Below are 26,988 nucleotides of genomic sequence, written 5' to 3'. Positions count from 1 at the left end.
CTAAATATACTTAGGATTGTCACTGAGTAAAAATTTAAATTTATGTTATATCCCAGTTAATAACAAGACATATAGAAGATGGGATCTTTTCATTTAGTAGAAGGTCACCATCATTAATTTTACAACTGATGATTTTATAATAGGTCCTTCTAGTTCTTGATGGTCATTATTGAAGTATAATGCATTGAAGATATGGCCTGTACAAAGGCAGAACAAGGATCTTAATTAGAATTCTGACAAGCCCACTCCAATAAAATGATGAGATTATTTGTAATTGATGTCACAATCAATTACCATTTAGTTCATCATGAGCATTCTAATAGGTCTGGCCTTGCTATTGGCCCCAGGATGTTGCTGAGTGAGTGGCTGCCCTGCTTATGCTGTTATTGAGACAGGAGGGCACATTTTCAGTCAGCATCCTAATGACCTCTTTTGAAGTCTATTAAATTAATGACCCTGTCACACTGTTTTGATCTCTTATAACCTCAGTTTGGGGTTTGCATAACAAATTAATGTTTGGGAACCATATGGCAAAAAAGATAGGTCTTTTTAAAAGTTGAAATATTAATACTACTTATTAATATTTAGTAAAAGTTATTTTATTATGCAAGAAATAACAGCAAAAATGCAAATTATAGGGTTTGAATGTATTTTATAAAAGAGAACTTTAGGACATTTCTCCCTACCTCCAAAAGACATGATTTTTTATTTATAGTACCCAGATTTGTTTTTCTTTTTTAAAGGGGCTGCTTTCTTCTATAATTCTAGGTGCCAACAGGTCATGTGTGGTTAGAAGGTGATAATCTACAGAATTCTACAGATTCCAGGTACTATGGACCTGTTCCATATGGACTAATAAGAGGACGTATCTTCTTTAAGGTACTACTGTTTTCTGCTTAAAATGCAGGCTTTCTTCTCTGAGCTGGGAAAAAAAACCAAACCAAAAAAAAAAAAAGTTCCTTTCAGAAGAACTGAAATCTTTAGGCTGTCAGTGGATATAAAACTGTTGCAATGACTACTACACTTTATGAACATGTTGGCCTTCATAGCTATAAACATTACCACTCCCCCATTATGACAGGTAATTGAGAATAATTTTTGTTTGAAAAATAAAGTTCAGATTAGTTGTAGCATAAGAAGCTTTTAATTTGACTCTCCAAAAATTTACTTTTCTCTCATACAACTTTTCCAACCATATTCATACCCAGGGCGTATATTAATATGCATTTGCAGAAGAGCAATCTAGCAACTAGCTGGAATGCAGGGATATCCCAGTTAAGTATAGTGAGTAATGCACTTATCATGGTTGTAGTAAATGTAATAGTAAAGATTATTGTTTTCACTGGCTTTTCCTTTTTGCCACAAGCAGTCAGGAGAAAAACAGACATGAGTGTTTGGGGCTGTTGGATAATTTACAGGATTTTTTACACTTAAGCAGTGTTATATTCAAGTACGTAGGTTTACAGTTAACTCTGACGATAGTGAAAGAAAAAACAAACATATACACGCTACACACGTATTATTTTCTAGTATAATGTTTGAATGTTCCAAACTTTAGAGGTTAAATACATACACATACAGGTTTACTTTCTACAGTCTTATTTTGAAGTAGAAAATCTGTTCTTGATTGAAGAATAAGGAGAAAGCATTTAATTATACGGCATAGAGAAAAGGATGAATGAAAAAAAGAAGGGAATGTGATGATGCTATAATATCACTTTACTAATTGTCTTCAATCACATTTTGATTTTACAGATTTGGCCTCTGAGTGATTTTGGATTTCTACGTGACAGTCCTAATGGCCACAGATTCTCTGATGATTAGCAAGCATTTATTCTTTTGATTTGATTATTGTCTTCTGCTAAAGTGAATTTATTGTCACTGAAACCATGTACTTACTAATAAACTATTTGCTATTCAGTTTGAGTTATTTTTAATTGTTAAATGTAAAGAATAAGCAACACACACTCTTGCAAGCTATATTTGTTCAAAATATATGGATAAAAGTGTAATCCAAAATAAGTCATCTAAATTCTGATACGAAAATATTTTTAGGGAAAACCTGGAACAACCTCACTTTCAAATTTTTGGTTGTACAGGTATAAGGAAGGTAATTTACTCCTCTTGAATATGCCTCATACTTTAGCTACATTTACAAGGCAGAGTACTAACTAGTCTTATAAGTCCACACCAACAATAAACCAAGCGTCTGACCTAATGAAAAGCTGCTAAGTCACATGCTTGGCTTACTCGTTTGAAATTAAGGAAGAATGTTTCAGTGATCCCATAAAGGATTCCTTAAAATTTTTTAAATGAGTTCTGACTCATACGGTCCATAGAATATTAAATATATAGAAAAATAAAAGCTTTACTATAATCAATAATAACACATTAAAAAAGTCCACTTCATCATACCAGCAACGCAGTGGCCACGGTTTTCTGACTCCAAGGCTCTCCTCCTTTCTCCGGTTGCCATTTCACTTTACTAACTTTGAAATAACTCATGAATATCCATAGCCTTCATCATGGGAGAGCTAGGCTCACATGTTATTCACGAAGATTCTAACTTAATTCTAATGACCTGAGATTTGAAATAGTTGTACAAAAGGCCTATAACTTTAGCAGCTAGAAATATGTTACTTCAAAAACTTAGCAACTATAAAGGATTATGACGATACTGTGACCCATTAAAAGATGAGACACACTTATATGAAGAAAGGAAAATTCTTATATTTTGTACCAAGGAGAAAATGCACCAATAATAAACTTCTCAGATGGGAATTCACTAAATATAATTTTCAATTCAAGCCCCCTTTCTTAGCGATCTGTAAATATAAAATGTAAATACATATGAATAATGAAATTAATTTTCTATTAATCTAGGTGGACTTCGACAGTCTTATATTTTTTTCTGCAAATAATAGAGCTGACAAAAAAGAATCCTTTTTTTTTTTAATCAGCTTTATACATTTGCCTGAATGGACAAAGGTGGAGTAGATTTTCCTCCATGTGTCTGAATACACTAAAGAATTCCACTTAGTGAACAATCTCAGCGATAATGAAGGAGTTCTATAACTAGTGAACACATATCACAAGAAATCAGCGTCACTTCTTCTGCTTCATCCTTGGAAACACTGTATTTTCCACCACATCGACAACTCAGAGAAAAAGAATGATCATCTGCAAAGAAAACAAAATGCTTACATGTAACTACTTTGTTAATACCTTTTTAAAAAATGCAGCTATTCCACAGAAACTGCAAAAGAAAAAAGATCAGTCAATATAAAATATATTTAAATGAGAACTTGAAAAAATTTCTCATATAGGGGCAGTGTTTCTAAAAATTATCTACTAAAAAATCTTTATCTGTGGAGGAAATGTATTGAGGGTATGAAACAATAGACCAAAGATCCTGAGGGGAGAGCAGATGCTCAGAAGTGACCAATGAAATTTATTTGAAGTCTTCTGTTTTCTTAAGATTCATGTAAATTTTACATTCTTCTGAACAATGCGGTTGTCAAAATATTACTGTGAAGGAAGAAGAGAAACAGCCCTAGCTGTCTTATTGTTAAGGAGCATGCCTTTGCCAGTAGTATATCCTTTCAGAGAAAACCGCTGACTTGACTGTTTATCAGGTTCAGCATTTGAATCCTGTCTGTTCGGGTATCACACTATTTCAAGAATCCTGACTTAAATGTATAGACATATACTGTGGTGTCCTTTCTGTGGGGGCTATGTGTGTGTACCTGTTTGTTTGGTGTTTACAAATGATTTAGGAACCAAAAGGACAATCACTGAAAGATGCCCAAAGGAGGCAATATGGTGCAACGTTCTGCCTACGAATGGGGGAAATTTTATAAGTTTCATCTTCCTAGGAAGTTGAAATACTTTGTCTTTTAGCTGAAAGAATCTCTGATCCACTGGTTATTCCATTTTACTGTCACTGAGGAGTGACTGTCAAAGAAAAGTAATTACTGATCTCATTATTTTACTACTGTCATAAAAAAAATTAGAGATAAATGAACTAAATCTCCAAAGATATAATTTCTTACTATCAAATATCTTCATTCAATTCTCAAACTTCATTTTTTAACACTTAGATCTCATCATATGCCATGAAAAGAAGAAAAAGAAAAGAAAAAGAAAAAATATTCAACTGCCTTGGATTTGTTCTCTAATCAACTTTGGTCTTGGAAAAACAAGCAATTAAATAAGCCAGCTTTACATGTTTATTTTATCAGTAAGGAAAACATTAATTCACAATCCTGCTTTTCATTTCTCACCACAATGTCTTTTTTCTCTATAAAGAAAAATAACTTAATCTTGAATTTTAAAACACATCTTCCCTATCTGAGCCAACATATATGTGTAATAGAGCATGCTTTCAAAGTGAACTATTTTATTATTAAATTGCCTAAAAATACATATTCTAACCATTGGTTTTCTGGAGCTAAATCTCCCTCTTGTTTTTTCACCACCTCAGTGAACACTGAGAAACAATCTGAGGTGACATGTGCTTGGTAAATGATGCAGAGGCCACCATGGGCTACTGTGGAGTTTTGTCATAGATGATTCCAAATGTGAATGCTCACTAAAACTCACATATTTTTAAATTTCTTCTTAAATTATTCTACTATCACTTAAAGTGATACCTTCACAGAAATCATAATTTTAAATACACTGAATGAAGGCAAAACAACCAAGCTGTATGAGACTAACTGTAAGGGGAATGGCTAACTTCAGTCTCTCAATAGTTCTTCAGGTATGCCTTTTAAGCATAGTAAAATGCATCATTTCCTACTGTTCCTGGACCCAGAAGCTGATAATTTGGCTATGTTTATCATGTAGGATTTCATCCTCTTTTCCCCTATTCTGGATCTTCACCTTCCAAGGTTATTCTGAAAGCGCCCATGAAGGAATCATCAAATGCTTTTGCTAGTCCAGTTGATCACACTTTTTATGTACTTTCATCTGCCAAGGCTGCTCTTTGCAATCGCACAGAACAATTCCAAATTGCAAATTCAACTGCAAAACTCACATGACCAGTTTTTAAACATTCCTGCAAAAATAATAGCTTCATGTAGCTGTTACTATTTTCTCTCATAAGGATAAGGACTATTTCTATCTTTACAGTGATAAAAAACCCTTAATTTAAATAAGTATCTAAGAACATCCTATACTTTTAAGATGAACTGTAGCTGCTTATAACTGATTCATTGGCTGTAGCTGGGATGCTTCTTTATCGTCTTCACTGTCAAGTTTACTTTAGGGAGTACCAAGGACAATAACATTTATGATAATTCTTGATTTCATGTTGTATATGCCTTTCAATGTCTTGGCATTTTCACTTGTTATCAAAAAGCCCATATATTTGCTGACTGAACAGATTCTTGAACCACACTAATCCACAGTCTTAATTTAAAATAAAATCTTAAATTGATTATATTTTTAAAATTTTACTAAAGAAGTAAAAATTACAAAAACCAGTTTTCACTGTTTTAATATTATCAGGAATCATTAGTAACAAAACATATTAGTCATATCAACTACAACAAGAGGAACTAATTTGTCCAATAAGAGATGGACACACACACACATATACTGGTTGATAAGCTGGCAATACTGTATTTTCAAAAAATATTATTTAGCTGGGCAAGTCCCCCTGATAAACATGTTCTAATCTATCCCCTTCACAAAGTAGCAGTGAAATCAGTGTCACTAGTGTATTCTATTTTCACAGCAGTAGCTCTTCCTGTTTACTCTGATGAAACTATCATGAACCCCGGGAGCCCCAGTTACACAAAATCTCAGTTTTCCAATCATTCACTGCAAATAAGAATTTCTACTCCAGGATTTCATTTGGCAGTTTAGGAGCAGAGTGGCTCATAGGCAAAAACATGATTCCCCTTCTAAGTCAATATAGCTTTGTTACCCAACTTCCTAAGAGCACTAAGCTAAGAATTTGCCATTAAAAAATATTCCAGTAAACTTGGTTTCGGAAAGGACAGGCTGTTTATCTTCTACTTATCCACACTTACTAATAAATTTTTATAAACACCCAGGCTGAATAATACAGTTATAGGACTAAGAGTATATAAAATTCTAGAAAACAGTAAGACTTCTTCATTTGCCCAGAGAAACATGGAATTGTGGTATTCATGGCTTCCATTTTTAAAAAAAGGAACTTAATAAAACCTAACCAGAGCAATTCACAGAACTAATCTGAAGAATGGAAAATTAAGTTAGATTTAAGTTTTTAAATTCTATTAATAGGAAAGGGGAAAAAGATACGACTTCATGGTAGGTAAAAGGGAGTGACAGATTTTTCTTTTCCACTTAAGACATAATCAAAAAAGGAGGTTAAACATCAAGCTCCAAATAGAAGAGTATAACATGTATAACATTAAAATCCTTGCTCTGACAATTTATCATTCCATATAAAGAAACAAAAATAAACATATATTCTAATAGGAATTCATCTTAAGTGTCAACATAGGATGGAAAAAATTATCTCCTTTGACTATATTCCCTGTTATACAGATGGAGAGTAAACAAAAAATCAAAGTAGTTTAAAAAAGAAAACCATATGAAATCTTAAGTACCTAACATCTAATTAGGATAGGAAAATAACTGGAAATGAGTCACATAAGTGGACATCAATAACTGAAGTTTAGAATGAAACAAAAAGATTCCAAACAAAAACACCCACATATATATAGAAAGCCAAGCTGTTATTTCCGAACATCCTATGGTTTTTTTCTTATAGGAGGTCCCTAATATTTTTCCTGATTGTAATCAAGAGAAAAAAATAATTCCAACCTTCATTCCAAGACATTTCTTCAAGATATACTCGAGCATCTACTGGTCCCATATTTCTTAGATCATCTTCTGTAAAATACAGAATGAGACACTTAATTTTGATACTTAAATCATAACCATGAAGAATGCTAAGAAGGCAAGTCCAGCCTGGTCACTACAATTCTAATTATATAAAAACTTAGCTTACTATATTTGTGACTAAGAAAGACAGTGTGGAGTCAGGTAAAAAATAACTATATTTGAACCTCAGTTATAATATTTTACTAGCTTTTTAACCTTATGTATATCAAATTATCTACTTTAGAAGGGTCACTCTGGACTGAATTATGTCCCACCTCCAAAATTCTTATGTTGAAGCCCTAACTCCCAACATACTGTATTTGGAAATAAGCCTTTTAGAAGGTAATTAAGGTTAAATGAGGTCATAAGAGTGGGGTCCTAATCTGATAGAATTGATGGCCTTACAAGAGGACGAAGAGAGAGGTCTCTCCCCACTCACACGCACGGAGGAAAGTATCATATGAAGACACAGCAAGAAAGTGGTCCTTTGCAAGCCAGAAAGCGACCTGACCAGGATCTTCATCAACTTGCACCTCAATCTTGGATTTTTCAGCCTCCAGCACTGTGAGAAATAAATTTCTGTTGTTTAAACCACCCAGTCTATGGCATTTTGTTACGGCAGACGGAGCAAACTAATACAAGGGTGTTCTTCCAATCAACTGAGATCAGGCTAAAAGTGCCTTAAAGAATAAGGCTCTAACCAAATTTAAGGGGGCTTTTAGTCATCTGATTTTTAATTCCTCACAACAAAGTAATAGGTAACTTAAAGGAATAATTTTTTTTAAACTAGTTTTTAATATATAAATTTATTTATTTATTTACTTTTGGCTGTGTTGGGGCTTCGTTGCTGTGTACAAGCTTTGTTTAGTTGTGGTGAGTGGGGGCTACTCTTCGTTGTGGTGCACGGGCTTCTCATTGTCGTGGCTTCTTGTTGTGGAGCACGGGCTCTAGGCACGCAGGCTTCAGTAGTTGTGGCACGTGGGCTCAGTAGCTGTGGCTTGCGGGCTCTAGATCTCAGGCTCAGTAGTTGTAGCGCACGGGCTTAGTTGCTCCGCGGCATGTGGGATCTTCCCAGGCCAGGGCTCGAACCCATGTCCCTTGCATTGGCAGGCAGATTCTTAACCACTGTGCCACCAGGGAAGCCCAGGAATAATTATTTTAAAATATTTTTAATAGCCACGCAACACAACCTTTCTGTGTTGATGTTCCACTGCTGTTTCCTGGGCCAAAGTTTTCCATACGGAGGGAAGGTCCAAAGAAACCGGGAATGCCACCTAAATTTAGTAGGAATATGGTCTAGGTAGTATAAGCATGCACTCTTACTTAAAGCAAGTGTACTGTAGGACAAAGAAAGCAACTATATATGAGAATCTCTTGTCTTTGTTTTTAAAGGCATGCTGTACTTCCTGTATGCTTGTATTGTTCTTCTAGAAGTCAATGCTTAAAAGAAACTACTAAAATCCACCCCCCACCCCAATGAAATTTTCTTTAGCTGTCTCACTAGTCTCTTGTTCACTTGCTGAGAATGCTTCCCTTTGTTCCGTTGTGTGAATGCCTGCGATTTAATTATATTTAATAACTGCCTGTTCAAAATTTATTGGTGAGTTACACAATTTTAAAATAGATGAAAAGATTATACAATATTTTGAACTCACCATGCTTTTCTATTAAGGTATGTCAAATATTATATCACTTCATATTTACTGGGTACTAAGTCTATTAAACTGTTCTAAAACCCAAAGATAAAGACTTCTGCGAAGTGGTCAGGGGTGGTTCTTCCATCTCTGTGTGTCCACTGAATAGCCTATGCAAAGTGTATCAGTATGAGAGGTAGTTTCTGAACAAAACAATTTAATTTCCACATTCTATATAAAGTTTACTTGGTTATAGGTTATTCAGTATTCCAAATTAAAAAAAATTCTATCTAAAAGTCTCATGGACTTTTATCACATGTTTCAATTTCTTACTCAGAAGGACCAAGATAATCTGCTTGAATGCAGAAATGAAACACTGTTTTAGAATTGAAGAATGGGGGTAATTGGCACTTAATAGAGCTTGGTTAGGGGAAATACATTCCAGGGTATCTTACAGATATCTTAAGTAATTTTGAAATCAGAGCAAATCAGACAAGGCAGAGGTAATGACAAGATGAATAAACCTTAATCTAACCTATCTTGGACACCTGTAATACATTAATTGTTAAAAAAGACAACCCATTCATAAGTATCCATTATGCCATGTTTATTTTAAAATAATTAATGAGAAATAACTGGCAAATATAACTGCCAAGCAAGTCAGGTTTGTATTGTTCTGCTTCTCTACTAGGAAGCTATTGTTATTCTCCCTAGTTACTATTTCATGTGGAACACTTTCTATTATTCCACCTACTCCAAAAAGTGGCTTTTACATTTTTATTATTTTTTTCCTCTTTCTGTACAGAAACTTTATTTTAGCTAACTACTTCTTAGCTGAAAGATCAGTTTAGACCATATCTCATGGTAAAAGGGAAAGAAAACAGAACATAAAAATGGTTAGTACTTTACCCAAGGTCAGAGTTAAAAGGAGTATATTAAAATTTCTCCTGTTCTGTGCCTATCTAAACATCTACATATTGACCTGATTACTCAATACTATATGCACACAGTCCAAGTTTTGTGGGGATTCTGGTTTTAAAAGTCAGTATCTGGGCTTCCTTGGTGGCGCAGTGGTTGAGAGTCCGCCTGCCGATGCAGGGGACACGGGTTCGTGCCGGTCCGGGAGGATCCCACGTGCCGCGGAGCAGCTGGGCCCGTAAGCCATGGCCGCTGAGCCTGCGCGTCCGGAGCCCGTGCTCCGCAACGGGAGAGGCCACAGTGGTGAGAGGGCCGCGTATCGGAAAAAAAAAAAAAGTCAGTATCTGACACAAGAGTGAACACAGGCTTCCCCTGCTATCTGAAAGTAGAGCTTTCCTATGAAACCTTTTGTAAGGCAAAATAGGTAAAGCAAAGAAGAAATTACCTCAAGACATATCTTGCTAACGGATGCACAAAATAATTCAAGATAAAGCACAGATGCTCACAGACACAGTTCAAAGCTATGGTGGCTTGATGCTGAATGTAGTTCCCAGGGAGAGAGGTTGGCAGTGCCGCTCTGGCCGCTTGGGGCTCTCCGCAAAGCAAATGCTGAACACTGTTTTCACTTTTCACCTCTTTTCATAAAGGTGAACATCCACTTAGGATTTCTTTCCATTAAGTGAAAGCAGGTACTAATGTAGGTCTTTCATGAAAGCGAAGTGGAGTAAAGCAAATTTTTGAAAAGTGGAGGACACCTGCATACTGTATGATATCCCCATTATGTGAAGTGTAACAGGCAAAACTATCCTGTGATGTCGGGCGTGGGAGAGTGAGTAGTGACTGGAAAAAGTTACAGGGGCCTGCTGGGGTGCTGGTTAGTTAGATGGGTGTGTTTACTGTGAAAATCCATCAGGCTGTACACTTAGGATTGGTGCATTCCTCTGTATGTATGCTATACTTCAATAAAAAGGTTTACGTATAGTGTTGAAACTCTAATGGCTATATTTTTAAATAGAAATAAGGAAAGAAAAGTTAGGGGAACGAAGTAAAGAGCTCCGTAAGAAAGTGTGTATCCTTTGAAAGGACCATAATCTAACAACTTCTGCAAAAGGCTGAGGGTGATTAAGTCAGGGGGAAATTGGATCCCTGGAGAACTGTATGATGAGCGGAGAGGGTACTCACAAGGAAAAGGTGAATCTAAGTGCGCGGGGGCGGGGGGCAGGGAGGAGACCACCATCTTTTGTTGAGAGGCAGGTGTCCAGCGAATGGGGCAACAGCAACTCCCCGCCCCCCACTACCATTACAAGGAAGGAACTCAAACTAATCAATGTTTCTTTTTTTTCTTTTTAAACAATGATCTCTGCTTGTCCACCACTGTAGATATAATTAGAAAACTTAATTCCTCCCTAGCCCTTAAAGTAACGCACAGGAACCCTGTAATTAGCTTTGATTATTATCTACTAATCAGGCACTGCATCTGTAAAAGACATAAGTTCGTTTTCTTTTGAGTTTTACATATTATAAATATTTTTGCTCATTATAATAGTGTAATAGGCATCTGAAAATGTAAACCCTATCTTAAAGTCCTCCTTAATATGATACTACCAAAAATCATGAGAAAACAGAAACTGACTTAGAAAGTGATTTAATTAAATAAACAGATCCAAGATTTAAATCTGGAATCTTAGCTACAGAATGGTAGTAATTTTTTAAAAAACCTAAAAACTGCCCTTTGGAAAGAAGAGCACTGCCTGGCATTTGGTAAACTCCATTTTGAGTCCAATGTCACTACATGATTCCTAATTCTTTTGAAGTGAATGGGTTCAGCTTTTTCTAAGATATCTAGGAACGTTAAGGTCTGTGCACAACCTGTACTGTGCTCACAAGCTTAAGCAAATATGGAGACAAGAAAAACTTCCAGATTTACTTACATGTAGAAAGCAATGCACCATCGTTAAAGAGAGATTCCCAACCAATATAATGATAAAATCAAATAATTTATGTGGTTACTTGAAAAAGAATCTTTCAACCTTTAGAAGTATAGGCCCTTCTGACCTTGTGTTCTATTGGATTTGTCTGACAACAAGAAGTGAAAGAATTCTGTGGCTCCATTGTCTCAACAGTGGGATCTAAGAAAACACTGGCAGGACTCATCAGAGAGGTTTATGAGCCTGCAATTCAAAGAGATTAAAAGGAAAATCTACGGAGATTCTTTCACACTGAAGAATAACATTAAATAACTATTAGCAGCTTGGTTCAGTAAAGCTTACTAGAGCTCTCGCTGGGTCATTCACAACTTTCTAAAAGAGGAAAGGTTTTTTTCAGCTCCATTTGGGAATCAATAAATATTCCTTACTTCTTACCAGACAATGGAATTCCAGCCTTTTAAAACTTCCTCCTAATGACAGTAAAATTTCTAAAACAGCTCTTTGTTTGCTGCCTATATAATTACACTTCCTAATCCCAGGAAACCTTTTCTAACTGTAGCTACAATTCAAATAAATAAGTAAAAATAAATAAATAACAGCAACAAAAAGCTACCGAGAAGAGGAATTAAACTTTATTCTTTATGGATATCTAAAAGTCTCATTCAACCCACTACTGGCCAAAAGATCTAGTCTATCTGCAACTCTGTCCCTACTATTCAAGAGTGGCAATGTTGTGTGTTACTCAAGTGATCAAGTCCCCAGAACACTCTCATTTAGCAGTTAGTGCACTGTATTTATTTTTATGCCATTTAAAACAAAATTCATTTCAAACTTACAGAAGTCATCTATGTGTGTTAAAAGCAATTGCAGTATTTTCCTTTAGGTCTAAATTAGTATCTTGCTGCTTTAAAACCATGTAATTTAATTTTAAACAATCACCTCCTTCTTAAAAATCATTTCAGTATACATAATTAAGTCTTTCATATAGGAAATAACTTGAAGGAAATCAGTTCCTCGTCCTTAATAGTCTCTGTTCTTAGAACAGTCTCTACCTTGATAAGAGATTCAGAATCAGGCAACATTTAGCTTGAAACCTATTCATTAAATCATAAAGCTCTATAATTCTTTCCCAGATGAAATTAAAGAGTCACAACTGCAAGGCTTTCCATACTGCAGAAAAACTACAAACTTGGAGCTTAATTATGGACTTGAAGAACTACGGTTCTTTCATAAGCTGAACAGAAACCCAGTGCTCATGAAAGGTACCAAATGAAACCCGGAAATTGAATTTCATGTTTCACTGCAGAAAGGCAGAACACAGTAGCAGAAGTAAGCCTGGCCTCTCACTCTGACCCTCAAATATGCCTCATTCCTGACTATCTGGAACTAAAATAGTAGGTTGTACACACCTATTCAAAACTTGGCAGCCTAGCACAGTGATTAAGAGTCAGAGAACGGCTTTGAGTTTCCCCTCTTATCAATTACTAGCTATGTGCCCTTAGTCAAATTACTTAAACCCTCTGGGCCTCAGACTCCTTCTCTGGAAAACAGATATTAAAATCTTCCTTACAAGGTTGTTAAACAGTGATTAAAAGACAATTGCCATAGTTCTAGTGCTCAACAAATGACAGCTATTTTAACTGTTGTTATTAACTCATAATGTTTGTGTTGACCTGTCTATAACAGACCACAGGAAAATGACTCAATTATTGCATGGTTGGGGGGTGGGGAGTGGGGGGAGCCTCGAGTACCACAGTGTAGGACGGCAGCAACTTTCACCTTGTCTGGATTTGTAACAGGGTTAAGAAGTTTGATGTACTTTACTATTGTCAGTCCCATTAAAATTGATCTATTATTATCAAAGCCATAGTCCATATTATTATTTAGTCCTTCCAAAGTATCAAACAGAACTGAAAGATGGGGAAAAAAAATCAAAATAATTTATGGATTAAATTCAGAGGTTAGACGTAATGACAGTAGATTAGAAAGTCAGGGGAGGCTTTCTTTTGTGGGGGGTGGAGCTAGGAGGACCAGAGTTGGAACTTGAACAAAGAATAAGCTGTGAAGAATCAGAACACAAGGGTATTCTGAGTAACAACAAACAGTATAAGCAGATGTGTTTGGGAACCCCTAAATGAATGGGGAGAAGATTCACATTAGGTTTGTGATTGGTGATAAGGCTGGAAGAAGTAATTAGGGACAAACTTAAGAGCTTCTGTCGCATTTAAATTCCATGTGAATGGGTAAATGTTGTGTTAGGGAGTGGGTAGTTATACAAGTTCTTAAACAAGAGTAAGAATAAAGAAAGCTAGACCAATCAAAATGTAAATGACTATGGGAGAAGGCCAATTAGCAGCTGTGGAAGTAACCTGAGTCTATGTTATAATCTGGGTATGGTCTATTGTGGTAGCTGTGAGAATAAAAAGATCACTTAGAGGGAAAAAAAAAACACATTGAAGAAGAAATGCCAACACTCATTTTTAGCTCATTGGCTATATATTGAGCAAACCAGAAGTAATCAGAGTGTAATATGAAAGAAAGATTTCAAGTCTGAGGGTTAAAAACAAGCAATGAGAAAGGTGGACCCAGTCTTGGTTTTGAACCCATTGATTTCAGTCAGGTCAAGTACCCGAGTAGAAATTGGGAAACAGGTTAAAGATGGAGACACAAACTTCCTAAAATCCTACATCTTCTCTGTTATTAAATCAAAACTTCCAATTATGTCCAAGTATTACAGGATTATAACTATAATCTTGCCCGTAGGTTCCTATAGCATTATTTGAAACTAGCCAAATTTTTATTCAAAATCATTGAGAAATGATCTTAAAATACATTGTCATTGCAAAAGCAGTTATTTGTATTCAAGTAAAAGTAACAAATAATGCGAGCAGTCACCTTCTTATGACAAAGAAGATGAAGCAAGAGGACCCTCACAGAAAGTTTTATCTATATTATCTTCCCTCTCTGAAGAAATGCAAGTCTCTAACTGTCTAGATGGATTTTCTGCATCATTTCACATACTTACTTTTCCCAGAAACAGTCACCAAAAAAACATGCCCCCTGATGCTTATCTTCAAGTTTTACCTGAAGCACATTTTTATAGCCAATTTTCAAATTCCTAAAATCAAATGGAAAAACGGATATGACCATAAATGGAAACCCTAATCTGACTAATACAAGTATTTTATAAGGGTCAGTTTTAGCACATAATTTACACAAACATCCACTGGCCTTAAGTCATTATTTGAAACAGATAACCCAAATTCATATTATCTACATTTAAAAGTATTAATTCGCTTTTTATGGAGTTAATCAGTCTTTAGTGTTAACTTGCTTTTCAGCAAGTACTTTTATTTTAAATTTAAGAAATTACATGTTGATTCAGTTCTCTGACACATAAATGTTGGTGGGGTTTTAAGGTACGTTCCTCATCTGGTCCAAGATTTACTTATTTATCTCCCATTCTCAAATATTTATCCTAATAAAGGGATGGAGTGAACTGTATAATACAACAACTGAAACGACCTTTTGTATCTAGGTAAGGAGAGTATAGCTGATTAGCTTTAAGTAAAGACACTAACTTTACAACGTTTGGCTCAATCCTCTTCAGAGCCCAGCTGTCTTGGGTATCCAAGCACTTGGCCAATTGTGTAGCATGAAGGCACCACATCACCAAAATAATTCACTAACAGAGAAACAAGGTACATCTTAATATAAAACAATATACCAGCAAGGACTCCAGACACAATCCACTTATGTTTTTACAACATAATTTAATTTGACTGACTTCATTTGAAGGTCTGTTCCTCTTCAGATCACAGTGAAGTAACCTAACTCATAAGCTGTGTCACTCCATACAGCCACCTAGACATCAGAGATCTGTGTGAACCACACTACAAAGCTATTGAATCACGATTCCTATTCTTTTCGTGATATACTTCTGACATGTTTTTAAATGCGCTTAATGTATGAGAAAACTCCCCACAAGAATTATAAAGGCACAAAAATCTATTCAATAGATATTATTCATATGAACATTTTATAAATCCTAAAAAGATTTTCCAAAGTGTTCATCTGGTTGTCTGAAGTGCAAAGCCTAACCTTGAATAACTACATGCCTTTCAAGGGAACATAGGAAGCAGTCTGGAAGCATCCTTACAAACAATAAGTTAAATATGTCCAACTGGAACTTACTGATTAAATTCACTAGTTAACATTGCTTTCAAAATGCATAATATCTAGAAACTGAATATTACTAATCTTTTATTAGGTTTGCTTTTCTAATGAGCCTGGCCAACACTGCCCTAAAATGTCAACCAAGAATACAGAAGTGTAAATGAGGGAGAAAAAACACAGGTACTTTACTTTAGGTCACCTATCCTAGACTATTTCTTTTGATAATTCTTTTGTGAAGCAAAAAATATGGATTTCAAGGGCTCCTTTAAACGATCTTTTACAGAAATAAATGGTTGTAGGTAATATTATGAGGCTTTCCTTACAAAAGAGCACCAACTTTGAGCTGTGAAATATGAGAAAGTGTTCAACATCCGCCAGTAAAACATCTCCTGCCTCCTTTCCAAGTATACAGAACGCAAACTTATTTTATACTATACGTTAATGCAGGGCAGGAAACAAACATATTTAAAGCACACACCATGAAAAGAAAGTTCTATAATGAACTATCACCACATGCAAAAAGGATTCTGTATAACAAAGCTATTTCCATGTCCCCAGGGGTTGACCCAGAAAAAAAGAGTGCTTTGACCTGGTTATAACAACTCTCTCTCTTGGTAACCTATCCTGGTCTTCAACAAATTATCACTCTCAAAGTTTTTCCTTCTATCAAATCTAAATCCTCAGTGTTAGAAGTTCAAGTTCATTTCCTTCTTTCAAGGAGCTATTTATTGAAGATGGGTAAAGAAGTAAAAATTAATGTCGGTAATCAAGAGAAATGACAATACAAAACCAGGTTTATTATGAGATTTTTGAAATAGCTCTAGTATGAAAGGCTTAAAACCAGCAAGTTGTATCTGGATAAGAAACTTCTATTCCTTATCTAAACAGCAAGCCAATTTCAATTTAAAACTGAAACAAAGCATTCTCACTATTTGGAGCCTCTGGTAATGAAGGAAATATTTAGTACTTAGATCTGAGGTACTAAAATGTCATGAAAATTTGTATTTCTACTGTCCTTCTAGAAAAGCTCACCCACCTGAAAAACATGCAAAGCAGACAGACATCATATAAATTCCCAGAAGATCTGCCTATTTATTGGAATCATGAATCAAGCCCAACCTCACTGTATTTGGTTTGTCTAAACTTTGTTGTGACCTCGTCAATGAGTTATAAGAATCTCCTGAGATGCAGTAGGCTAGAGCTCCTTCAATTAAAACCTCTAAACCAAGGATTCAAAGCTCAAAAGAAATCCACATTTGCAAAGACTTCTCAAAGGCAGTGAGAAAGGCTTGAAGATGTTGGTTATTTGTTCTTCTAACATCTCTTAAACCTCCTTCATGTAATTCTACTGCTCACTTTTAACCCTGCTTCCTATTTCTCCCATTTCTGGTCTTACTCACCCAATATCCTAGCAAGGGAGAATATTTTTTGATTCCTGATCTCTCCCTACCTCTTTTCTCTGTCTGACAGTAGGTTTCTAGTCAGTTTCACTGATAAGTTCTTTTTTTTTTTTGCCGTATGCGGGCCTCTCACTGTTGTGGCCTCTCCCGCTGCGGAGCACAGGCTCCGGACGCACAGGCTCAGCGGCCATGGCTCACGGGCCCAGCCGCTCCGCGGCATGTAGGATCTTCCCGGACCAGAGCACGAACCCGTGTCCCCTGCATCGGCAGGCGGACTCCCAACCACTGCGCCACCAGGGAAGCCCACTGATAAGTTCTTAATAGTACCAAGCTGTGGAGTGGCAAAAATGCAGAGCAACAGTGCAAGTACACACCCTACACTCCTTAAGATACAGTTTTGTGGATTATCCTCACCTTAAGCAAATCAGCACCCCAGAATAAACACTGGTAAAGACGTGCAAAGCACCATGAGAGACTCTCATCTACAGTAGAACTTGGTCACTTTAGAAACATAGGTAACTTCTCACACACAATACATCCATGTTTATTAGTTTCTACACTTTCACAGAAATTTTACCATGTGAAGCAAGGTCAGAAAGATGTATCTATGGATAGAATTCATCCTCAAATGAAACCACCTCTACATTCTTTTGCCAGAAGTGCAAGAATTTACAGAAGAAATACAACATTGGAAAGATGCACATAAATGCACCAAATAGAAGGAGGACCAATATTCAAGCCATATTTGAAAATTAATCCAAATTCATTGCAAAGTTATATTTATTGGTTTCTTAACATTTTTTAAAAAGTACTGTTAAGTTCATCAGTCTTAAAAAAGTAGAAGGGCTTTAGAGATGATTAGTATTATGAAAGTGACTATTAAAAACTAATACCCCAGTACATAAGCAAATTGCTTATGAAGTCTTTCCACAAAGGAATCACACACTAACTGTAAGAAAGACTTAATTTTACTGATACAACTCCCTCTGAAAACAGATATGGATATTCTATATATATTGTTGGCTTTAACCTATAATGTTGTATCTTAGAAATAAAGCCTTATTTCTCAAATCAAATTTTCATAACCTTAGTAGTAGGAGCCTTACAATCATTTTGTTAGGTTTGATCGTGTACTGGTGCAGGGCATGGGAGGAGATTCAATAATCAAGTACAGAGACAGTGAGCTTTTATCAACACATGTGAGTCAATGCTGAGCCTGGTGCGCTATGGCAGAGTGCAATTGAGTGTTTTCCCCACAGGCTGTGGCTGATTATCGACTCCCCCCATTAGCATGTAGGGTGCATATTGAAGGTTCAGATAGAAGGCTGAGGGACTGCTATCCCAAGGCCAGGGCTGAAAGACAGCCTATCACTTCGCGTAACTGCAGTCCATGTGTGACAAACCTGACCTACATTTGTCCCTTTCTTTCTCACAAGAGCTTGTCACTGTTTTAAGAAGCTATTTTCTAAAATGCATAAAAGAAATGACTTTTAAAATTGCTTAGGAAATGTGCGTTCCTAAGATATCATTTATAACAATCTTACAAAGAATATAGTTTATCCTGGAGATAATCATGAAAACCTAGCCTAAAACAAGTTCAGAGACAGCAAAGAGTGCTTTAAGATGTTATCCTTTATAGTATCTTCCTATAGATTGTCATTTATACAGTATATAGTCTTAAAAGTACTCAATGAAAATTTTAATCAGTACATAATTAAATTTAATAAAAAGAAGTTTTTAAACATAAAAAACGTATTAATTAGGAATGTGTAATTAAGCATTTTTCATTAGTTATAAAAAGTAGCTTTCATGGCTTCACAAGAAGCCACATCCTAGTAGTTTTGCTGACTTCTCAATGGATACATAGTAATCGCTACTAAGAATAGGGCATAATTAAAAACAGTGACGGGAGGGAAGGAGTAAAGGAGGCAATAACAACTTGGTGCAAATGCTGAAAAGCGTCCCCCAGAAATGGCTGCAGACTGTGCTTCACAGAGCTGCCAATGTGCTGGGGCTCCTCACCACAAGTACCTACCATGCCGCTGCAGGTCATACTCTTTTTTTGTTTCTTCATTCCCTAGAATTTTCCATGCCTGATCAACTTCGATGAACTTCTGTATACATTCCTCCACTGTTCCTGCTGGTACATCTGCACTTTGTTTATCCGGATGATACTGCCAATCAAAAACAAGGGGGGGGGGTGATGAGTAGAGAGGGTGGGGGGATAGGTTAAAAAAAAACTCTAAATCTGAGATTTCGTTAAGAGAGAAGGTAATGAGAAGATGAAAACTAAGATGCCAAGCAACGAAACAACAGTGTTGGGCACCGGAGACAACTGCCAGGTTAATTAGAGCACTGGAGTGGCTATAAATCCACCCGTGACATGATCTGCCACAATGTGCAAAAACAGCATTTTCTGGATAATTTGCTGATGGAATCACTGGTCTCATGGACAATTTACCCAGAGAGGATGACTAACACAAACAGAAATAGGTACATGCAGACGAGCAGGACCTGACAGAGGAAGAGTACAAACTCTGTACAGAGTATGAAGCTCTCCTTATACAATACGCTTGGCTGTAGATATCATAACAATGGACTACTACTAGCTTTTCTTTTGAAATTACACAATTATTACTTTAAATTAAAACACTTCTCATCTTCTGGCTCAGCCCTGAAGATTTTAAAGTTATAAATCCCCAAACACAAATTTGTATTGAAAAATGGTTATTTCAGGGCAGATTTGTAAGAAACAATTTTAAAGAACTCAACAAAACATCATTTGAATACAAATTAATTGGTTAGTAAATCTTTCTTACATTTGTTTTCATGCTGAACTTTCTCCACACTGCTGGTGATCCTCACTAGCAGAGCAAAGGCTATTGTGATATTTGGTTGCCCAGAAGAACTAATGAACATCATGTATGCTGGGAGAAAGATTACAGGGCAAACAAAGAGAATCAGGCTTCCATTTTCCCTCTGGGAAACTATTTCTTTTCTTCTCCTCCTATGCCCAAATCTATCAGCTATTAATATTTAAATATTTAAGCTAATTAATATAATGACTGAAGAAAAGGAAACTTAGGCTTTATTGTTTCATCTTTTTTAGGCCATGATTTATCAAATGATGCTCATGAAAGTTATTCCCATACTGAGGTTTAAGCAATCCTTAAAGCTAGGATATTATGTAATGTACCAAAGCCAAAATAGAGTAGGCTACATTAAGTTCTCTACCTAACCCATCTTCTAACACTATGTGAAGAAGTTCTGTATAACAAGTTTGGTATGAATCAATGTTATTTCATGCAACATGCTCAAATACACCACTAGTATACATTTAAGATGTATCAATACTTACATGTGAAAACACAATCTCAGAATGCCGCTAACATTGAGTAAGGCCCTAGAGAAACCATTCTAATCTAGCAGCTGTATCACGGAAGTACAGACTAGAAGATAGGTAATTTCTAATAGGCCACTACAGAAACCAGTAGTGCTTGGTACAATGAACAGAACACAATGGACTAATCATACACCAACCAGACCAAGAAAGCCCTACAAAACCAAGAATTAGTTCCTGGCTGCCCCAAACTAAAAGCTATCACTAAATTTTGAGTCATATATCAGTTCTATGGTAGTCAAAGCACAATTCAATCATTTTCCCTAATTTGGTATTTTCCTATTATTTTAAATAAGTAATTCACCATCTGAGGCTTTTAGATCTATTCTGTTGTGCTAATAGAATGCAATAAATTTTATGCTGTGATATAGGTTTTAATTAAAAAATTAAAGTTATAGCAAGAAAATAAGTATGTCATTTGGGGTACCAAAATCCTCAGTCCAATCTGCTTCGACAGAAAGTTCCAGAACAAAATGAAGGTCTAAAAAAGATAATATTCTGTGGTAGGCTGATAATAGCCCCCTAAAATATCAGGTCCTAATCCCTAGTTCCTGTAAATGTTACCTCATTTGGAAAAGGGGTCTTTGCAGATGTGAATTAAGTTAAAGATTGGGAAGATTATCCTGAACTGTGCAGGTAGGTCCTAAATATAATCAAAGAATTTTTATAAGAAAGAGGCAGAGGGCGATGTGACACACAGAGGGGAAGGTGATGTGAAGACTGTGCAGAGAGATTTTAAATATTGGCCTTAAAGACTGGAGTGATGAGACCGTAAGCCAAGGAATGCTGGCAGCCACCAGATGCTAAAAGAGACAAGGAATAGACTCTCCCCCTAGAGCCTCTAGAGGAATGGTGGCCCAGCCAATACTTTGATTTTGGCCCAGTTATACTGATTTTGGACTTCTAGCCTCCAGAATTGTGAAAGAATAAATTTCTGTTGTTTTAAGCCACCAAGTTTGTGGTAATTTATTCCAGCAGCCACAAGAAATTATACACAATCTAAATACATCTACAGTTTAAAACTAGAATATAACAGACACAACTTCTAAAGATATTTCAATTAAAGGTCTATTAATAAAATGGTGTCATTATTACGTACATTTATATATATATATATATATATATATATATATATATACACATATATATAAATGGGTCTTCATTGCTGCACACAGGCTTTCTCTAGTTGCAGCGAGCGGGGGATACTCTTCATTGCGGTGCGCAGGCTTCTCACTGTGGTGGCTTCTCTTGTTGTGGAGCATGGGCTCTAGGCGTGCGGGCTTCAGTAGTTGTGGCACAAGGGCTCAGTAGTTGTGGCTCACGGGCTCTGGAGCGCAGGCTCAGTAGTTGTGGCACACGGGCTTAGTTGCTCCACGGCATGTGGGATCTTCCCAGACAAGGGCTCCAACCCGTGACCCCTGCATGGCATATGGATTCTTAACCACTGTGCCACCAGGGAAGTCCATTATGCACATTCTTAACTTAAAATATGCAAAGATTCTTTACTGCACACAAAAATCAAGCCTCTAATACTAGGTTCCAAGACTGTCTGATCCCAATGAACGTTAATTTTTCCTACTATTTCTATATTGGAGCCCTCCCATGAGAAGCAGGCTCAAGCATTCACTAGCACCACAAGGACCACAGTCATTTTCCTCTGTTGTCAAGGCTTATTTTATTTTATTTTTTAAGGTTTTTTTTTCAGGGGGCTGTGTTGGGTCTTCATTGCTCCACGCAGGCTTTCTCTAGTTGCGGCGAGCGGGGGCTACTCTCCGTTGCAGCGCGGGCTTCTCATTGCAGTGACTTCTCTTGTTGCAGAGCACGGGCTCTAGGTGCGCAGGCTCAGTAGTTGTGGCGCATGGGCTTAGATGCTCCACGGCACGTGGGATCTTCCCGGACCAGGGCTCGAACCCGTGTCCCCTGAACTGGCAGGAGGATTCTTATCCACTGCACCACTAGCAAGTCCCATCAAGGCTTATTCTTTGCTCTTCTTCACTTTGAATCCCACTAGCCAAACTTTCCCACTGTTGAGAGCCCAAAGCTATTCCTACTTCATTCACTCAATGACCAAATGAAAGACAGAAAATCTATAGCATCCTGTGTTCCAGGGTCTGACTTACTAACTGAGGAGCCAGAAACAGCCACAAAAAGATAGCATAAGCTTTCTTACTTTAGAAAAATGCCAGCTAAATCATACAAACAGCAGGGAGTCCTGAGGAAAACACTCACCAATCAAATATAGAAAATATTGATACTCTTAATTAACAGAATAGGTATATACTAAAATCAATGTTGCAAAGTTCATTTATTTTAACTTCTATTTGCTACCAGGACTAAACTGAAATGCATTTTGCTGGAATTGGAAGAACTTAAGTCACCTAGAAACAAGGAACTCAAAATTAAGAAATCAGCAAATCTTTCAACAAACAATTGGAAAATTAAAGTTTAAGAAATTACCAATTGCAATAGCCTCAAGGTCAAAAAAATGGAAAGAAATGGAAAGAAATAATATGTTCATGATGGGAAGATCATGTCCATATTTCCTAAACTGATACACAAATTTTATGCAATTCCTATAGAATTCCAGTGAGCCACTCTGAAGAAGTAGACAAGATGATGAAAATATTTACATGGAAAAACAAAGGATCTAGAACAGGCAAAAGAATCTTCAAAAAGTACATAGTTGAAGGACTTACATGATTTCATGACTTAATATAAAGCTATGGTAATCAAGACTGTAGTACTGGCATAAATATATAAAAATAGTGCAACAGAAGAGTCTAGAACTAGAACATATGTATACAGTCACTTGATTTTCAACAAAGGTGCCAAGGCAGTTCAACTGGGAAAGGACAATCTAGAACAAATGATGTTGAAACAACTGGATGTCCATGTGGAAAAAAATTAACCTCAATCCCAATCTCATTACATACACAAAAATCAATTCAAGATGAATCATAGATATAAATATAAAACACAGAACCACAAAGCTTCTAGAAGGGAACACAGAGAATATCTTTGTCCCTTGGCAGGGACTGCTTTGACAAAAAGCACAAACTATAATGAAACAAAATGGATAAACTGAACTTCATCAAATTTTAAAATTTTCTGCTCATCAAAGATACCATTAAGAGAGTAAACAGACAAGCCACAGTCTGGGAAAAAAAATACTGGCTAAATAATTATCTAACAGAGGACTTGTATCCAGAATAAACAAACAAACAAAAATCCTATAAATCGATGGTAAAAAGACATACTAATTAAAAATCAGGGGGAAAAACCTGAACAGACGTTTTTCAAAAGAAGACATGAATAGACAATTACACACGAATGTACATTCAAACCTTTTCATTAATTATCAGGGAAATGTAAATTAAATCATGAGATACTTTTAAACACCTAATAGAATAGCTCAAATAAAAAAGACTGATGACACCAAATGCTGATGAGAATATGGAATAACTGGAACACTCATATGTTGCTGGCAGGAAACAATTTGGCAATTTGTTATAAACAAACACACATATCTACTCTGTGGTCAAGCAATTCCACTTCTGGATAGTTACCTAAGAGAAATAAAACATAAAAATGTATGTCCACAAAGAGACTTATCAAAGAATGTACTAACACTCTTATTCATAACAACCACAACCTGGAACCATAACTGTCTATCAACAGGAGAATGGATAAACTATAGTATATCCATAGGGGAATACTATTCAACAACATAAAAGAAAAAAACTATGATACACTCAATAATAACACAGATGAATGTCTAAAACATTATGTTGGGACTTCCCTGGCGGTCCAGTGGTTAAGACTTCACGTTTCCACTGTAGGGGGCATGGGTTCAATCCCTTGTTGGGGAACTAATATCTCACATGCCCTGGTGTGGCCTAAATAAATTAATTAATTAAATATTATGTAGAGCAAAAGAAGCAAGAACAAAGGGTACATAGTATATGATTACATTTATATGAAATCCAAATTCAGGCAAAATTAAATCTATACAGTTGGCCCTCCATATCTCTGGATATGCCATTCTATATAAAGGACTTGAACATCCTTGGTTTTTGGTATCCTCAGGATGTCCTGAACCAATCCCCCAAGAATACCTAGGGATGACTATAGTGATAAAAGTTAAACGTTGGTTTCCAGGTTGGAACAGGGTATAGGGATATAAGTTAACTAGAAAGGGACATAAGAGAATTTTCTGGAAAAACAGAAATGTTCTATATCTTGTTTGGGGTGGTAGCAACATGGTATCAAATTTCACCAAACTGAACACTTAAGATCCATGCATTTTTCAGTGTATGTTGACCATATCTCATAGAAAAATACCTTCAAATATGTCTAAATGTTTTAAAAGGAATTTAATGAATCTTTCTAAGCCACAAAGGAAAATGAGAAATTTCTTTCAATATTAAACAGAGAAAAGTAAAATGAAAACATAGAAAACTAATGAAAAGACAGATATGAATTAGTGAAAAGTTTGAATTACAGCCTAGTTTATGGAAATATAGTTTTACTTACTTTCAAGTACATATGCCAACCTCCAAAAACTTTAAAACATTTAAAAAAGTTTAGTGTTGCTGAGTAGAGGACTAAAGTACATTCAAAATTAAAATAGGATAAATATGTCACAACACTAAAAATACCGAGAGAGTATCTCTCTGTGATTCTTTATTATAATAGGACAAAGCTGTCTATCTCCAAAGTTTTAGCAAAGTGCTATTTTACTATTCTTAATTGACTTGACACTCACAACTTTACGGTCTATGTAACTTCCTCACATGAGGGAAAAACTATTCAATTATATAGACCTATGGTTTTCAAATCCCCAAGCCACTTATTGAGGATGAGAAAAATGAACACAAACAAAAGAGTAAAAAACTGTCTTGATACAAAAATAAAGGATCACTCATGACACTACAAAAGATATACAGAAAATAATTTTTTAACAGAATTGGTATGTGCTATCTACTTACTATCTAATTGATAACTAATATTTTAATTATGGACTCTTAATTCTGACTAGCTGAGATTTTATGGCAATGGGTTGTTCAATATGGAACATTTTATTTTGATTTTAGATTTTCTCCATAGAGTAAATCCAAGTGCTTTCAAAATTCCTAATTCTGGAGTGACTGTCACATTGTGTCAGCTCAGTGCAACTCAAAATGCGGTCATCAGATTTGCAGCATCAGCATTATCTGAGAGTTCGTTAGAAGATGGCCCCATCTCAAACCTACAGAGCGGGACCCCAGAATCTGTTTCACCGAACTCTCCAGGCAATTATTATGCATGCTAAAGTCTGAGAAGCACACTGTTAGCCTCTACTGCTTAAAACAAAGAATTATTTGCAAGTTAGAAAATGAGTGCTTGATAAAAATTTCCCCTTGACAGATGCATTCCTCCAAATACTAAAAAAAAAAGTGACACTCCGCAACTGTTAACCTATAACACCACAAAGAAAATTACATTAAGTGTACCAAGTCAGAAATTTTTCGATATTTGATATCTTTTGTTCAGTAATCATAAATGCCAACCTCTTTATTTCATTGTTTGCACAAATGCCAACTTACTTCAGTGATGAAGAAGCTGATGAAATCTGAACAATATGCAAATGGTATTTTAACCTGTTGAATTTTTTTAAAGAGGGGGGTATAATTTGTATGAGTCTTCAGCTACTGAAGACTGCAATGGTGTCCACTGATAGGTTTAACACAAGTGCCAAGTGTTTCTCTATTAGAAAACACAGAGACAAGTGTTTTTCTACTAGAAGGGGAAAGAAAATTGAAGTATGTGTAAATTGTGAAAAGAGTATATAATACAATACATTGTGAAAATTCTAGCAACTTCTAAAAGTTTTTAGTGAAAATTAATATATTCATTATATTACCAAATGAATCATACTTCCAAATAACCTTTTCTATTCACTAAGCAACGTAAAATTGAAATGAAATGGTATTTCTTTACAGTGAATGCCTAAGACAGTTTTATGGTAAATTAACCACTACACAATAAGGTAATATTGGACCTAAACAGAGGTCGATCTGCTTAAATGCCTTTCTTACATTCCTTTTTAAAAGGAAATATTGCTTTATTTTACCAATAGCTTGCTACTTAAACGTTAAATCAAACTAAAAGTTAAGGAGGTCATATATTAAGCCTTTACTACACATTTGTGATTATACTGTTTGATTAAAAAAATACTGACTGCAAAAAAAAATAACAACTATGAAAAGGACTTCGGGCAAATTTGATTAAACAAAAATTCCCACATCATCATGCTGATATTATTTGATCTACCAAGGTGGCCCCTGAGCATATAGCACTTTGATTTTTCTCTATACATTAACAATGAGTTTAGTACCATTAACAGAATGCTAGCTCTCATCACTAGTTTCACACTTTCTTGAATTCCAGAACCAAATTTCAAATATCTTCTAAGAGCTATCTTATTAGCACTACAAGTTCAACACATCTAAAACCCAATTTATCATCCAGACTCTAAAATTAGTTCCTTCTCCTGCTGAATTCCTTGTCTGTTAAGATCACCACCGAGCTTAATAAATGCTGAATGAATGCATGAAAGAAAAATACATTTCCTAATAATCCAAGCTACAATATCAGGGTAACCTCCCTTTTTC

At 35.8% G+C, this 26,988-nt stretch overlaps 2 protein-coding genes across 5 annotated transcripts in view; one reads left to right on the top strand and one right to left on the bottom strand.

Annotated features, from left to right (window-relative positions):
* The window catches only part of IMMP1L (inner mitochondrial membrane peptidase subunit 1), a 73,740-nt gene extending 71,820 nt beyond the window's left edge, over positions 1 to 1,920 (top strand). For all 3 annotated transcript variants that reach the window (XM_060018640.1, XM_060018638.1, XM_060018641.1), the window contains exons 6-7: positions 769 to 879; positions 1,756 to 1,920. In XM_060018640.1, the coding sequence (XP_059874623.1) occupies positions 769 to 879; positions 1,756 to 1,824 (180 nt within the window). In that variant the 3' untranslated portion in view covers positions 1,825 to 1,920. The remainder of the gene's footprint in view (positions 1 to 768; positions 880 to 1,755) is intronic.
* A 145-nt stretch (positions 1,921 to 2,065) lies between these two features.
* Positions 2,066 to 26,988, bottom strand: part of DNAJC24 (DnaJ heat shock protein family (Hsp40) member C24) — a 61,395-nt gene continuing 36,472 nt past the window's right edge. The window contains exons 3-5 of one of the 2 annotated variants that reach the window (XM_060018642.1): positions 18,971 to 19,109; positions 6,820 to 6,888; positions 2,066 to 3,180 (exon numbers count right to left, since the gene is read on the bottom strand). In XM_060018642.1, the coding sequence (XP_059874625.1) occupies positions 3,050 to 3,180; positions 6,820 to 6,888; positions 18,971 to 19,109 (339 nt within the window). In that variant the 3' untranslated portion in view covers positions 2,066 to 3,049. Of the gene's footprint in view, positions 3,181 to 6,819; positions 6,889 to 7,318; positions 7,442 to 18,970; positions 19,110 to 26,988 lie in introns of those variants that run through there. The other variant, XM_060018643.1, reaches the window with a different exon arrangement.

The sequence above is a fragment of the Delphinus delphis genome, chromosome 8, assembly GCF_949987515.2.
Source record: "Delphinus delphis chromosome 8, mDelDel1.2, whole genome shotgun sequence".
NCBI lineage: Eukaryota > Metazoa > Chordata > Mammalia > Artiodactyla > Delphinidae > Delphinus > Delphinus delphis.
The sequence above is the reverse complement of the archived record's forward strand: the minus strand, read 5'-3'. Positions and strand labels throughout refer to the sequence as shown.